The sequence below is a fragment of the Sipha flava genome, unplaced genomic scaffold (genome assembly GCF_003268045.1).
Source record: "Sipha flava isolate LNK unplaced genomic scaffold, YSA_version1 51_pilon_pilon, whole genome shotgun sequence".
NCBI classification, from domain to species: domain Eukaryota; kingdom Metazoa; phylum Arthropoda; class Insecta; order Hemiptera; family Aphididae; genus Sipha; species Sipha flava.
Window position 1 is genome coordinate 1,024,559 of NW_020273468.1, and position 16,432 is coordinate 1,040,990.

At 25.1% G+C, this 16,432-nt stretch overlaps 2 protein-coding genes across 3 annotated transcripts; both read right to left on the minus strand.

Moving 5' to 3' along the window:
* Nucleotides 1-2,212: 2,212 nt before the first annotated feature.
* Nucleotides 2,213-8,244, minus strand: LOC112690755 (ubiquitin carboxyl-terminal hydrolase 5). 2 transcript variants are annotated; one of them, XM_025564835.1, is made up of 15 exons: nucleotides 7,934-8,244; nucleotides 7,243-7,368; nucleotides 5,931-6,101; nucleotides 5,757-5,863; nucleotides 5,473-5,663; nucleotides 5,260-5,405; nucleotides 4,998-5,191; nucleotides 4,860-4,931; nucleotides 4,592-4,793; nucleotides 4,315-4,517; nucleotides 3,358-3,477; nucleotides 3,068-3,258; nucleotides 2,747-2,947; nucleotides 2,490-2,687; nucleotides 2,213-2,420 (listed from the first exon to the last, which is right to left on the minus strand). In XM_025564835.1, the coding sequence occupies exons 1-15, from the start codon at nucleotides 8,039-8,041 to the stop codon at nucleotides 2,242-2,244; spliced, it is 2,409 nt and encodes an 802-aa protein (XP_025420620.1). In that variant the 5' UTR covers nucleotides 8,042-8,244; the 3' UTR covers nucleotides 2,213-2,241. The 2 variants fall into 2 exon arrangements, with proteins under 2 accessions (XP_025420620.1, XP_025420619.1); XM_025564834.1 differs by having other exon boundaries at nucleotides 5,931-6,122.
* Nucleotides 8,245-12,055: 3,811 nt separating this feature from the next.
* Nucleotides 12,056-16,345, minus strand: LOC112690731 (mRNA-decapping enzyme 1B). Its single transcript, XM_025564803.1, has 3 exons — nucleotides 15,451-16,345; nucleotides 14,629-15,149; nucleotides 12,056-12,467 (listed from the first exon to the last, which is right to left on the minus strand). Exons 1-3 carry the CDS (start codon nucleotides 15,930-15,932, stop codon nucleotides 12,199-12,201), a joined length of 1,272 nt encoding a protein of 423 aa, XP_025420588.1. The 5' UTR covers nucleotides 15,933-16,345; the 3' UTR covers nucleotides 12,056-12,198.
* Nucleotides 16,346-16,432: the final 87 nt, after the last annotated feature.

Genomic DNA, 16,432 nt, shown 5'->3' on the forward strand with positions numbered 1-16,432 from the left:
TATAAAATGCGATAAAAGTGAAGTATACATTTACATAGGAACATTATATTAATTGTATTGTTTTATGTTAAACTTATCTACCGAACAGTTATAAAACTTTGTAATGCGTATGTTATAATAACTCATTGTTAACTAGTACGAGAAATATAATAATTATTTCTTATTTGAGCTCGAACGAACATATGTAAAGTTTTTTTTTTGGATATGAAGGTACTTATTTTTACATAGGTACATTGTTAGAAAATACAAATTTTTCAAATAATTACATTTATATAACTAAAATAAATGAATGCATTAAAATTTCTAAGAAAAATGTTGCATTAGTATACGATTACCTTATAAGATAATAATATAATAATAATAAAAGCACTTATTCCCTGCAACGTCCAATGGTAGAATTTATTTAACGTTTTTTTTTTTTTTTATTTATACCATTTTTCTGGCTTAGTCATCTAAACTTCTGTGTAAATAATTGAATTTTTAACAATATGTAAATTGGATCACAGTATGGCATATGTAGTTATAATTATGGATTAAAAATAGAAAAAAAAAATACAGAAGAGTACCTAGTAATTTTTACTTTATGAAACAATTTATCAGTTAAAGAAAATAATATACAAAATAAACATTATTAGTTTGTATTATTTCATTTTTATTATTTTATTAGTTGGTCACCTTTGTCTAATACCTGCGTAAATTGCGGCAAACAACTCCACTTTCGTAAAATTTATCGCAACGCCATCTCCAACAAAAACAAGCTCACCCATCTCACTAATTTCATTGAAAATAAGCTCTTTTTGTTTGGGTACCTACTAGTTTTCCCATAGTGTGATTAGAAACGTAAAAAAAATTTTCTGTATGAATTTTGTGTTTGTGCCTTGATCGCCCTGTATTGAATATATACAATTATTTATCCATAATTTATATATTCGATTTTTGTGACTGACGACCATTATGTTCGTTATTTGTCCGCCATTTGCGTAATTTTACGTGAATACTAACCATAGACATGTAAATGAACTTAGTTTATATCTATGTCTATGGTACTATGAGGTTTTTGCCGCTGCAAGCTCCTTTTGCCACGTTTGTAAATAATGTATTGTACAATAATAGTTGCACAAGCCTGTTTGATGTTGAAAGTTCAACTAAGTTAAATGTGAGTATAACTTGTACTTCTAAATTTTACTTTACCTAATAATAAGGTTTTATGTATGAATGGTTTGAAAGCACAGTTAATTATGTACCTATTCGACCATGTGCTTTGATTGTGAATATAATGTAAAGAACACAATATATTCTTAACAGGATGCCATACCAAAAGTGAAACGGTATACAATGACCGAGAGAACACGCTATTTGATGTTTTTATGCGGCGCAAGAACGTAGTCATTCGTTATTGACACGCCCATTACTCGTTATGAGTATATATCAGTATAAATCAATTTTAAACTTTTAGGTAACTTAAAAGCGAATATATAAATAAAATAAAAAAACTAAAAATAAATATTTTAGATTATTTGAAGTGACCTACCCTCAAAAACTAATAGAAAACTTAAAAAAATACAAATATTTTAAAATAATATTTTAGAAACTTAATACTTATCATGCCTATTCGTGCTCTATTCAAGGAAATTAAAAAATTTACTGTAAATAATTAATTTAATAAAAACCAATTAAATATGCATGTTAGGTATATGCATTTATAAACAAATATGCAATATAAAATTTGATGTTTAAATTTGGTGTGAAATGAATCGTGGACATTTTAAAATTCCATAGAAATTCCATACACTTTATTACAATCTTATAAAAATAGTACTAAGTACATTTAAAATATATTTGTACATTATAGTAACTATCAACAAATTGTTCTTTTAGGCTATATTTAGAATATACACGACTTAAGATAATATTACAAATATAATAGTAGTAAGAATAGATAATCTACCTTTTGAATTTGCATATATTTCTCTGAAGATTCATTGTAAGTATACTATATTTTGTACTCATATTTTTTTTTAAATATTTGCTATATCTATTCCGAATAAAAATATTACAGCAGTACCAAATTTATTTTATAACTTATGAATACAATTTCATAATACATTTTTCTACAAAAAATTATTTAGTAAAAGACAAAATATAAAAACTGATATTAATATTTAATATAAAAATTCATATTAAATTAAAAAAAAAAAAAAAAAATTAAGATTTATTATAATTTAACATCATAAGTAATTTTCAACAATTAATTCTTTCATAAACATACAAATAACCTAAGTCAATAGGGGGATTTTGAGAAACTGCTACCTTTTCATCATTGAATATGACCCATTGTCCTTCTTTTTTAATATGACATACATAATGTCCAACCATTGAAGAACTACCCATGTGAGATATAAAAGCAATTAATTTATACACTGAAAAAACAATTACATTAGAAAAATAAAATTTTCAGTGGCTTATATAAAATGTTTTATTAAACTTACTTCCTCTACCATCCCTATATTTTGGTTTAGAACTTTCTGAAGTTTCCATGGAGTTTAATTCTTCTGGTCCATGACTCATTAACCAATCAAGTGCACGGTCCAAATTATTTTCAGTAGCCTTTAGTGCAGAAATCACATGATTTCGTTCAAAACCCATTGACATAATCATAGCAGCAGATTTTTCATCAGGTAAAAATTCTATAAAATAATTAATTCATTTAAAATGAATACATAAAAATGAAATATAGCTCTTTAACCTTCTTTTTTAACTTCTGTTCCTGGTGGTATAAAGGGATCGGAGAAATCGGGATCACTAATATGGTTCATAAGCCAATTTGAAGCATCATTCAAACCTTGATTTTTTGTGAAAAATACTGCACGTTTACATGCTTCTGGAGGGAATCCCATTTGTGTCAACTCAGATATTAAATTTTCATCAAACATAAATGATGAAGCATCTAAATTAATATAGAAATTAATAAAAATATAATCCATGATTAACCCAATACACTACAATGTTTTTTTGGAAATAAAATTAAAAAAATTATAATATGTATAATAAATGTGTATAAACACACCTGGAGTTTCTGCAATATCTGGCATAAGAATTTCACCTTCTTGTGGACCATTTCCTCTTAAATGACTAATATCCAATTCTTCAGGCATGTCAATAGATACATCTAATTTAATAGGCACCCAATCATGACGAAGTGTAAATTTTTTTAAATGTATCATAAGATAATCAGGAAATGTAGCAAGTCTTGTAGTTCTAAATTTATTGAACAAAGTGATAAAATTATAATTTAAGATTTAGAAGAATCAACACATTATGTATTATATAAATAATATTTAAGTAAAAATTACATACTTTTGGGCAGTTGTTCTTTGATTTAACGCAGTATTGAAAAATTGTTCAATAATTTCAGACTGAACAAAAGATTCTAAACATGATGATAATTTAATACAAGGTCGAACTATTTCATTTGTGCTGAAAAATAATAAAATACAAATTTCATGTTTAAAAACTTCAGTAAATTTGTTATTTCTAGAAGGTTCAATTATTATAATTATAACATTTAATTTTTGCCAATAGCTTAACGGCCTTCTCTGTAAGATGTACATACGAAAAATCAATATTTTTACTAATGAAGCAGAAATAAAAATAAAATGGCTATATCTTAAAGAAATTGAGAGTTCAAACCAAATCAATAATTAATAATATATTATAAGTAAGAAAGTTTAATACAAAGCACAATGAACATATAACTACTTAAATTAGAAGAGAAAATTTCATGTTTCTAATTCAATAAACAATCAAAAAAAGTTAATCTGAACAAAGTAAATAGTTAGACATTTAACAGTAATAGAATGGCTTGGAAATATACTACCAACTATAATATATCAGGTAACTTTAGAATTACAAGCCGATATTGAAGTCTAAAGATATGATGAATACTTCCCAAGATGGAATTGGTTTACGGAATCTCTTCCATGTAAAATTTAATATGATTAACCTAAATACAGTGCATGACACTTTTATACATTTTTATTTCTATACAGTAACTAACATGTTACTCTTTATAATCAAATACAAAAGTAAGATGCCTTACTAGTGTTAGACCAGTTTACTATAACTGGTGAAGTAGAAAACAACCAGTTTTGGTTTGTATACGCATATATTATTTTAAAATTTAGATAAAAATGTAATTTATTTTTTCTTACACCAGATATAAGTTATACTAAAATTTTGTATTAAACCAAATAATAACTCAAGATAAGAAATGTACATAATTTAAAAGTTGAATAATAGAAATTAATTAAATACTTTTTATTATTGCTTTCAGCTTGTTTTTTCATCCATTCATTTACTTCTGAGTGATTAATTGTTTTTTCAAGTGGAATAGATAATGGCAAACAGTATTCTGGTCTATAAGTGTATTTTAGTTGTCCTGACGTTGTACATTGATAACGATCTTCAATGTTAAATTTAAAACATTCAGCTGGATTTTCAGATTGTTGAGAATGTTGCTAAAAACAATTTTTTTTCCTTAAATTTTGTGCTACACAAAATTATGAGTTCCGTTATAAAATTTTATAGGTACCTCTATTAATGATAATAAGTACAAAAAAAATTCCTGTGCATCTTGTTGTTTTTTTGTAGCAAATTCAGGATGATTTTTTCCAATTAACAATTTTAGAGAATTTGGTCTAATACCATGATGCCAATACTTTTTTTTTCCTTCAATAACTTCTGGAGGTGGCATTGAATACCTTCCTGAACATAGTCCATGAGCTAATTTCGCCCTAAAATAAACAAAAATAATTAATACAATAAAATAAATAATAAATAAAATATAGAATTAAACATACATCTGTACATTGAAATTATCAACAGGATTAGTTGTGCATTTTTGAAATATATTTATTGACCGTACATAGTACCTGAAAAAAATAAAAATTAATAAATACATAATATTTATGAATTAGTATAATTATGATATTTCTTACTTAACAGTAAAATCCGGAATAGAAAACAAAACTTGCAAAATACTATTCATGTAACATGAATTTCCTAAATTATGAATGCCTGTATAACCTGGACCAAAAATTGGTTTCAACTCACTTCCACTTTCTTGCATTGTTGCCCATTCACCAAACTTTTGATTTAAATCTAATTCTAATTCTACCATTGATTTTTCAGTCTATAAATAAATATTATATTTGTACCTACAGTAATACATATATGAAATGTTTAAATACAATGTTATACCTTTTCCATAACAGAAATATTAATACCAAAATGTGATAAATGTTGAATAAGATTTGGATTTTCAACCATATCATGTTCTGGATAACTGTATACATCTCCTTTTCCGTCTTTAGTAATTGTACCAAGTTTAACAGCCAAAGGAAAATCTAAAGATAAAATAATAAAATTAAATGTAGTTCAATATTAAATTTACAATTTTAATGTAAACCATACTTGTTTTACGATAATGCTCAATAGCATGACCATTTCCGCCGGATCCATCAAAAAATTTACGACCACAATAAATTGAACCATCAGTTAAATTAAGCCATAGATTATTGTCTTTATCACAATCTGGATACTCACACTTCCAACCACTGGGAGCAATTTTTTTCTCATTATTTAACTGCTCTATATCAGCATACCTATTCGAAAAAATCAAAATATTTTTAAGAAACCAATTATAAATAGAAATTCTATCTAATAATTAATAATTATATATTATAAATATATCATACTTGGTTTCAAGTCTAATTTCGCCATCCCATGTACTAGACAAACTTTTCAATTCATCTAAGTAATTAGCCGATTTAGCTTCTATAATACCTTTTACAGAATTAATGACCTAAAATAATTATTTTTATAACAAACATAACATATTAGCAAACGATAAAATAAAACCAAATAATTACTTTTTCTGGCAAATTACTAGTGTCAAATGGAATTGAATCAAAGGAAGGTAAAATTACAATAGAATAGTTTTCTATAGTTTTAAACTTTTTGTTTTCAGCATCTGGATCAAATCCACCATCTACTCCAATAGCTAGTCGAGTAATTTTTCGTTCAGTTGGAGCATCTCCTACCTGCGTCATTTTGGTTTCAACCTAACAATGTATATAATAAACAACTAACTACTATTTTTAAGTTCTAATAACAAACTACACAATTAAATACATTCTATTATCTACAGACAATTATAAGCACATTATCACTTAATATACAAATAATAAAACAAATTTTAAAACTTGTTTTACTTTAAATACAATGTCATTTTTCTAAGTTAAAAGTTAATTTATTCAAAGAAAAAAATGGTAAAATTATGAACATTAGTTGAATTTTAAAATATGCTTCTCTCACAGTATTAGATCATTCCAGCCATATACATTAACATACAATAATATGCGAATGCATAGTGTATAAACTATAACTACTTTATATATAGTTTTATACCAGCGAGAAATCAAATCCAAATCAATCTACTAAAGGATTTCAATCTGGACTACAAGTAATTATATTCATATTCATAATCCGTACAAACAAAATCTACTAAATTCTTATGTGAATTGAAATCATAGGTAGGGTAATGAAAGTTACAGGATTGAAGGAAAAATGTTAAGACAATTATTTAAAAACTTTAAAAAAATTTAAATCAAATAACTAAATATTATTTAAATATATTTTTTATTTAGTTGTTTAAATTGTTCTCATGTTGATATACTGATCAATTGTAAAGTCCATACATTTATTTTGATATCATTTCATAATTTTTTTTTTTATTGAAATTTTTCCAAGCTTAATAGAGCTTATTGTATATTGAAAATTATTAGGACAAATAATTGACAATCAGTCATGTAAATTGATAAAGCTTTTACTGTTAAATGCTGAGATTAGATTGAAATATACAATTAATGGGGAAAAAGTTGAAACAAAATTGGAAAACAATGAAAAATCCAGTTTTTTTTTAACAAATTTAGGTTTATAAAAAACTAATAACAAATTAATTCAATAAGGCTAAATTTATGATGTACCAAGATTTAACTGATCCCAACTATTGTTGTATTAAGCTCAGGTAAGCCTAAAATGAATACCCAAAAATATATTAAACCACAGAATATTGGCTTAAAACAAATTGATTTTTAATGGAATTTTCATCAATATTAATCATGGATAAAAAAATATTATTTTTAATTAACTACAATAATACTGAAATATTTACTACTATACCTCTATTTTATCTCGAAGTATATGTAAAAACACTGAGCACCCTGTTTTTCTATGATAGCGTTCAACATGCTCACGCCCAAAACCACCAAATGTTTTTAAACAAATAAAAAGGCCAGTTTCACAATCCTGAAAAACATATTAAAACATATTAGTTATATATATATATATTGATATTGATAAATTAAATAATGATATATTAAAATTGAAAATTATAAAATAAGAATTTTATTTAACTTTTTTGAGCTATAAAATTAATATTATGTATTACCATCAAGATATTAATGAATTTCATACACATTTTAATGACACTTTCAAATTAGTTTTAAATAATAGTAACAATGGATTTCATATATCAAAAATAAAAAAATAAATCATACTACTTTCCTTAAATATAATTTATTTATTCTAAAAACAATTTTGTTCTTATTCATTTTAATATCTTTACATAAATAATTCAATGAATAATTAAAAACATGTACATAAATTATTAATAATAGACCTAATAAACAAGAAAATATTATTTCAAGTTATATGATCATTAAATTTCAATTCCCAATTTTTGTTGTTTAAAAATTAGTATTGGTTAATACAATAATATTATAAAATTAGTAATATTATGTGTAAGTTAAAAGACTGAAATCTATCATAACATTTTAGGTACTTAATTGAATTAAAAATTATATAAGCTTACTGGTGAATCAAACGAGTATAAGCATTCATCTTTATACACTCGATCTTGATCTTCGGGAACGCGAGCGTCGTAATTCTCTAAAATATGGTATAGAGCAATTTTATTCATTTTAAGTGTTGAAACGTATAACTGTTCACAATAACTTAAATAGGTGTTGATTGAACACAATATTAAGAAAAGAAACCAATTTAAAAAAGCTTTAGAACAAAATTGTTTTCATCATCAAAGGCTAGAAATTTAGACAACCAAATATGAAATACAATTAGCTAAATTACCCAATAATAAATTATTGAAGAAGCAAAATATAAGTAAAAAAATAAGACAATCAGATATTTTTATAACCTAAAATATAACGCATTATCACCACTGTGAACTGTAACCGCAGTATGTTATTACTTATATTAATTTGACCACAACAAAACGCAGAGAGATCAAATATCCAGTCTACCAACCTCAAAAATATAAATTTAGTTTATAGGTTTATGCTACCAACCCGTATTTATCAAACACATAATTTATGGTATTCATAGATAGCCTGTATTACCACGCTATTAGATAGGTATTTGATCTTTCAGCATAAAAATCAGTTTATTAAATAAACGGTATTCATAAGCGCAATTTAATGTTTAGCAAGTGATCAGCACCTCTGAGTTTTATATTTGCATCCACAGATTTGTTATTACAGCTTCATTTGATTTTTTTTTTTTTTGCATATTCATGAAATCATAATCAAATTTCATTGTTTATTTGTATATATATTTTTAATACTGATTTTGTGTGTACCTTGAGGTATATATTAAGCACTATTTTAGAATACATTCTGACAAATTTACTGTCATCCATATGTGTATCAATATTTAGCCCTAGAATAACTATAGGGTTACCATAAATTTATAAAGCAAAACCGGGATAAAACAAACAAGTTATTGAGTAATATACTTTTAATATAACTTATAATATATTGAGAGAATCAATGACGTATGTAAGGGGGAAGTGGAGGGTCAGAGCCCCCTTAGGCCTTTTTTTAAATGTTATAAAATAATGTTCTTAATTTGAGGGCGTTAGAAACGTAAAAAAATAATGATAAAATAAAAATAATGATCACCTACATACAAAATTTATGTGTACGTCACTGAAGAGGAAAATTAATGGTCGGCAATATAATATTTAAATAGAATAAAATGTATTATATGTGTAAATTACAAACTATGTTTTTATTATATATTGTTAATCCATTGTAATTTAAAATGTAATTCGAGATAAACTGGTCGAAATTAAAAATTAAACAATACTAAATTTTCTCTAGACGTCTAAGCCGAGACATACGGATGTCCCGAAAACATTTTTCGGGACACCGGGATACGAAGTTCAAAACCGGTGATAATCCCGGTTTTCTGAGACGTATGGCAACCCTAAATAACTATAACTATTGGCGCCACCAAGAATTTTGTCAGGAAGGTGCATCACGCTTAATTATGGTTGCCATACGTCCCAGAAACCCGAAATTTTTTCCGGTTTTGGACTTCGCATCCCGGTGTCCGAAAAATGTTTTCAGGACGTAAATAAGTCTCAACCAAGACGTTTAAAAGAAATTTAGTATTGTTTAATTTTTATTTTCGACCATTTTTAATTGTAATCAATTAACAATACATAATAAAAACATAATTTACACAAAGTGGCGTAGCCAAGGGGGGGGGACTAAGGGGGCTATAGCCCCCCCATGGGCCGTGTTAATATGTATAATGTATCTTGACAATTTAATAGAATCAATGGATGCTCGTTTTAATCAAAGGCTTATTGATGTTATGCCACTTGAAGGACTTATTCCGGCCAATTTAAATATGTATGACGATAAAAATATTATAAAAGCTGCTAAAATATATGTCCAAGATCTCCATGATGATACCTCATCTACAATCAGAGCTGACCTGTTCATATGGAGGCAACAATGGAGTCAAAATACTATTCCAAAACCGAATTCTGCTCTTGATTCACTCTCTCATCGCACCAATCTTCGACCTAACATTAAAATACTTTTACAATTATTCGCCACGTTACCAGTTACCTCTTTCACTCCGGAAAGAACGTTTTCAGCACTTAATCGCTTAAAAAATTTTTTAAGAAGCACCATGTCGGAAAACAGACTGAATGGGTTAGCTATGGCTAATATAAATAAAAAAGAGCAATTCGATGAAAGTGAAATAATAACTGAATTTGCCAGAAATTCGCCTAAGAGAATGCAGCTGTCAAAGTGGAGCAAGTGACTGAACACTAAAACCAAAATTATTATTATAATAATTATTATAAATTATATATTAATAAATATTTTTAAAACTATACTAAAATGCTTGAATTACGTTTAGAAACTTGGTGGTAGATGGTGGGGGGGGATTAAGGCTGAATTCTCATATCCTCTCTTACCTTACTTATCCAAAAAAGTAGTTGGCCCCCCCATTTAAAAATCCTGTCTATGCCACTGTTTACACATATATCATATATTTTATTTTACAAATTTTTTTTAAATATTATACTACCATTATACTATTAATGGTCCTCTTAGGTGGCGTAAACATAACTTTTGTATGGGGGGGGATCATTTACAAACAAATCATTATTTTTTTTTTTTGCATTTCTAAAGTCCATACACTAAGAACATTATTTTATAACATTTAAAAAAAGGTCTAGGGAGAAACTGACCTCCACATCCCCCCTTGTCCTCTCAATATATTAAAAGTATATTACTTAATATTGTGCTTATGTTGTCCTGGTTTCACCTTATAAATTTATGGCAATCCTATGCATAATATATATGATAATTTCTAAATAATGCTTAAAATTATTTAAATGAAGTACGTAGGAATATTTTTTCAAATTGACAAATATGATAATACAAAATTATTTTAATTTTTTTCAATGGCTTTAAAGTAATGCAGGTTACTAGAAAATCCAATAATGATAGAAATAGTCTCTATCCTACATTATTAATTTTTTTTTTTTTTTTTTTTATATCCAGGGGGTGCAAATCTATCTTAGCACCCATGACTATAACCACTTATAAACAAAGTTTAAAATGTATAAGACTATAACTAGAGCTAAGAATCAGTTTTTAATTTCATCATACTTTGAAACTGAAGTATAAAAATAATTTATACATATATAAAATCCAAATTCCACTAATATTTAGAATATAAGAATAACAATTGTATAATAGTTTAGATAACAGTTTGAAAAAAAATAAAATTTATAATTATTAAATTAAAATTCTAGGAATTATTTAAGTTATTTTAATATTGCTTATAAACACTAATATAAATTTAAAAAACCAATCATAATATATTTATTAAATAATTGAATACAAAAGAAATTAAACGGTAATCTTTATTTTTAATTATTTGGATTTTAAACTGAATTACATTGTACAAGAAATAGTTATTTTAATATACATAATTTGGAACAAAATTATGATTCCATTACTTTATTTTTCAATATACTGATGATAAAAAATTACATCAATGAATTTACGTCACATTGTCGGTTTTTTTAGTATATATACAATTTGAATAGAATAGTCACAAATATAGTTGATACTAATAATTTAAAGCTTGTTTTTAACAGATAATTTTTTAAAAATATGAGCAATATATAAATATAGTTACATATAAATAAAGAAAATACAAACATTCTAACTTACAAGTAGAACAATTTTTATTATAATCATTAAAGTCATATAATTTTAATAAAACAAAAGGAAAATCAATATAAAATTAACCAGCATATACTACAATTATTTTGACAATTTTCATAATTAAATAAATAAAATAATGAAAGACAATTGAAAACAAAAAATGTATTTTAATATTTTAATGAACTCTAAAAATATATGCTAGTAGGTATTAATATTCCATTATTCTTAAAATAAAAAAAAAACAACTTTTATTTTAGTTATTGATGATAAAAATGAATATATATACATATATATGTATATACATACAATGTTCAAAATATAAATCAAAATATTTTGAATTTTTAATGTATTTGCTCTAAATTACCGTCAATTAGAAAATTAAACATTAAAATAGTTGAAACTCACAAAAAAATTTTATTTTGTTATTGTGAGAATTATTTTTGAAGTAATTATTACTGGATATATGAAAAATATAAATAAAATAATATTGCTTTAAAGCAATACAATTTTTTGTCGAAACTATGAAAATTGTATAGACATAGCCACATATATTAAAGTAATGGAATCTTAATGAATGGTCTTAATTCCGTAACAATGATTTGACATAAGCTTCATGTATTTTAACCATAAAATCTGAATCATTTTTTAGTAAGTATTCAATAGCTTGTAATAGCTGATTCTTTGTTAATGGTTCCAATCTATTAGTTGCAGGTTCTAGGTGTTTAGGCTCAGTTAATGACATTGCATTTACTGAAGAAGTAACTAATTCATCTTCAATATCATCCATTATGAATCTAGTTGGAGGCATTAGCTCATCTTCAACTTGTGATTCTAGTGTCAAAGATGCACCTAGAACACAAAATTATTATTTTTCAATTAATTTTTAACTTTGAACAAAATGGTTATAATCTATAAAATTTAAAGTAAATTATATTCGGGTTATCAGTCATATATATTAAGACAAAAAAATTAAATTAAATTTTTTTTAAATAGCTGGTTCAAACCAAACATATGTTGTTAATTTAAACTGGAGTTTCAAAAACTAAAACTCACAACTTAGTCATACAGAGTAAGTACTTTTATAAATTAATAGAGGGTTGTGACTACAAGAGTCTCATAAAATGTTGTTTAAATAAAATGTTTCCTAGAGATACAAGACAATTTTAATGTTGAAACTGATAATAAAAATTCTAAATATTAATTTATATATGATTCAAGAAATAATAAAAGTATGAAATAATTATTAGGTAATGATATTTTATTAATAAAACAATGATAGGTTACAAATAATCCATTCCTTAAATTAAAAAACTTGTGTTGATTTTCATGCATCAATCAAAAACTTGACTAATAAAAAAAAAAAAAAAACATGAATTTATAATACATCTTGCTTAACACCAACTATTTGCTCATGTAATTCTATTTCTATTTCAAACTGTGTAAAAAATTTAGGAATTGAAATTTGTAGTAACATAAGATAGAAAAAAAAAATTATGTAAGACTTAATAAAAGTTATTTATATTTTTAGAAAGCTTCATAACAAGCCTGTAACAATATATACGATTTAAACAAGCTATCTAACAAAGGCAAATTAAAAAAAAATAAAATAAACGAACAAGCTAACCCAAGTATATTTAGCTTTAGTAGAATCAGTAATTCCATCTAGTATAGATTGTTGGAACCTTTTATAATATTATAACAGAGTTACAAGTGTGTCACAATCAAATCTTCAGTTATTTACAACAAAATCTAAGATTTCCCTCTACAAAACTTATTAAGTTATAAGAATGAACTACCCATATAAAAAATTTTAACTTTATTAAAATATTATAAAATTATGAAATCATTAAATGGCATACCATTTTTAAATTTTTTAATGTTTATAAAATCAATTTTAAAACTTTCATTTATAAAAATGAAGGATATTTTCATTATTTATATTGTTTTGTTAACATTATAAAACATGTAACGTTTAAATGCTCATAGTTTTTTTTTTTTTTTTTAAATACAATTTAACTTCTTTTCTTTAATCAATAATATATATATGAAAAATATTGTGTTAAATTTTCAAGATTTTTTGTCCAACCAATATTATTTTATCTACATTTTTTAAAAATAAGCTAATTAAACTTAAAAATATCTATTATCTGTAAGTAAACCAAAAATAAATAAATAGTAAATTACGTATATAATTTATAACAAATATTAATATAAGTATTTAGTGAAAATGTCACTGTAATAAATATTTTTTGAGTTAAGGTGAGAACAAAAGTTAAATTTTGTCAAAAACCAGTATGATGTAAATTTTATGAAATTTTAATAAATTGTAAAAAATAAATTCGTAAAATATTATCTTTTTCATAATAACAACTCAACAACATTTTTAGAAATTTCTTATGATCCTGATAATCATATTTTTCTAAATTAGTTAGAAAACAGTTGAACAATTCAAAAAATGAGATTCCGAAAGAACCAACTAAAACCCATTTCTTTTATCATTAAGTTTCTATTTGGTGGTAAGCCTTCTAAATGAAAATTGTGTACATAAACACAAAAAATATATATATAGTATAACCAATAAATTCCTTTTCTTTTTCACTCATAATCTAAAATAAAATCAGTTTTTTATAACCTAATACAATTCAGATTTAGTAAAACATTTATTGTTTAAGTAAACTGTGAGTTACCCTATAAAATCAGTATTATTCAGTTAAACTAGATATATTTGAATATTCTCATTAAAACTTAAATATTGTTATAATCTGCTACAACTGCAATTTATATAAGAGATTAAATGATTATTTTATACCTAATTTAAGCTTTAAATTAAAAATTAAAAAAAAATCAATCATTAGCAAATTACTAATATTTTATTTATTTATTACCCTAACATATACTTTGAAATTGAATAAATAATTGTTATATTGAATAATTAAATTAACTAATAAATATACTTTAATATTAATTTAAAAACATTCCATCAGAGGTAATCAATATAATATATATTTACCTATGGGTACATCAAGTTTTTCAGATTGTTCACTTTGATTAAGAAAATGTTCAATTAATGATGTACTATATGAATTATCCTTATTTTCTTTGGGATGATGATATCCATTACGCTTAGCATGAGAAGTATTATCTTCTACTTGTTGATTTAACTGATTTATTAAACTTCGAGGTTTAATATTATTGAATGAACATTGTTTTGCAGGCTTAGTTTGTTCAGTAGGTGTTGGTACTAAGACATCTGATCTAGGTGTAGCTGATCTTTGTTGCATTTCAATTTGTTCTACTGTATGAATTGGACTGGCCATTAACTTATGTAACATTGATTCATTAGATCCAGTTTTTAAAGTTGGAGTTTGTGTACTTTGTGTATTAGCATAACTTGATAATGATGGTAACCCATCAGAGAAATTTTTTCCACTACCTGCCTTTGCAAAAAAATCCATAACACATTGAGGAGGAGCATTTTCTTCTACTTTCTTGGATGGGGTTCCAGTTCTTTTTGAGCTGGTCTTATTGGCTCTTTAAAAAAAAAATATATACATATATATATATATATATATATTTATATATAAATAAACACATTAGCTAAGTATATTTTCAATAAAATGAAAAAAATTAGACTATAATGTTCTCAACATATGAAACAAATAACAAATTCAATAAAAAAATAATAAATTAAATAATTCAAATTATTAAAAATATTAAAAAATGTTTGCTAATAATTTACAAACTTCAATCTTAAGTAGTTCTGTAACTTTTAAATATATACTTTTTTTTTTGAAAGAAAGGTTTCTGCAATTATATTATAAAAAATGTTTACCTGTAATCTTCTTGAGCTCGGCTGAGCATTGATACGAGATCAATACTTTTATTTGAACCAGTTTCTTGTTTAGTAATTTTATCATTTTGTTTAACTACCATATTTTTGATCAATGATTTCAATATACTAGAAATTTTGGCACATTCATCTTTGTCATAAAACCATATACCATAAATGGAACCACCACTATTTCTGTATAATAAAAATGGTTCTTGAAGTTGAAGATCTAGGCCATTTTCAATTGGTTCCATTAGATTGTTTGTATTCAATCTATTCATTATCATAATACTATGCAATGGTTCAGCAGATCGTGTATATACATGCAAAGTTCCTTCAACATTATTTTTTTGCCATGCATTTGCCTCTGCATTAAATGAATACAAAGCAACGTGCCCTGCTGTTTGCACAATACTATCAACATATGGATCTACTCTTTGCAAAGCAGAGAGATTCATTTTGGCTTCAGAATCACCGTAACTCATTGTTAATATCTAACTATTAATAGTAAACAATAACACTACACTATAAGGAGATCAATTCAAGTTAAAATAGGTAGTGTAGATGGTAACATTCACTAAAGACAATTATATCTACACAACAGTTCTGTTAATACGAATAATGTGTATAAAATTGTAGAATGTTTTTTTTCCAATAATGTTATTCTTATATCATTTCCGCGATACTTCTTCTCAGGTGATGATGACATTCAGCGATCCTTAGAGCTCTTCAAGAATAGATTGGATTTAAAATAACATAATATCACCGAAGACTTGAAAAATAATAAATTTAATTACCCTAGGTCAAAAAAAATATTGTAAAGACTGAGTAAAATAAAAAACGAGCAGCGAGAGCATTATTAAGAATCCAACCGAACGATAACTATCTGAGTGAAATAAAGTGGGAGAATTTAGCGAACGAAAAACAAATGAATGTATAACCATTAACACGGTAACTACAACCGAAAACGGATTTGATAACGAAA

Bases quoted from the DNA above. Each gene is read 5' to 3' on its own strand.
- LOC112690755 (XM_025564834.1), bottom strand. From the start codon at position 8,041: ATGAATAAAATTGCTCTATACCATATTTTAGAGAATTACGACGCTCGC. The intron at 5,864-5,930 runs GTAATTATTTGG...TAATTATTTTAG, and splicing joins CTAGTAATTTGCCAGAAAAA to GTCATTAATTCTGTAAAAGG. The intron at 5,406-5,472 runs GTATGGTTTACA...TTTTATCTTTAG, and splicing joins TGAGCATTATCGTAAAACAA to ATTTTCCTTTGGCTGTTAAA.
- LOC112690731 (XM_025564803.1), bottom strand. From the start codon at position 15,932: ATGAGTTACGGTGATTCTGAAGCCAAAATGAATCTCTCTGCTTTGCAA. The intron at 15,150-15,450 runs GTAAACATTTTT...TTTTTTTTAAAG, and splicing joins CGAGCTCAAGAAGATTACAG to AGCCAATAAGACCAGCTCAA. The intron at 12,468-14,628 runs GTAAATATATAT...TTTGTGTTCTAG, and splicing joins AAAACTTGATGTACCCATAG to GTGCATCTTTGACACTAGAA.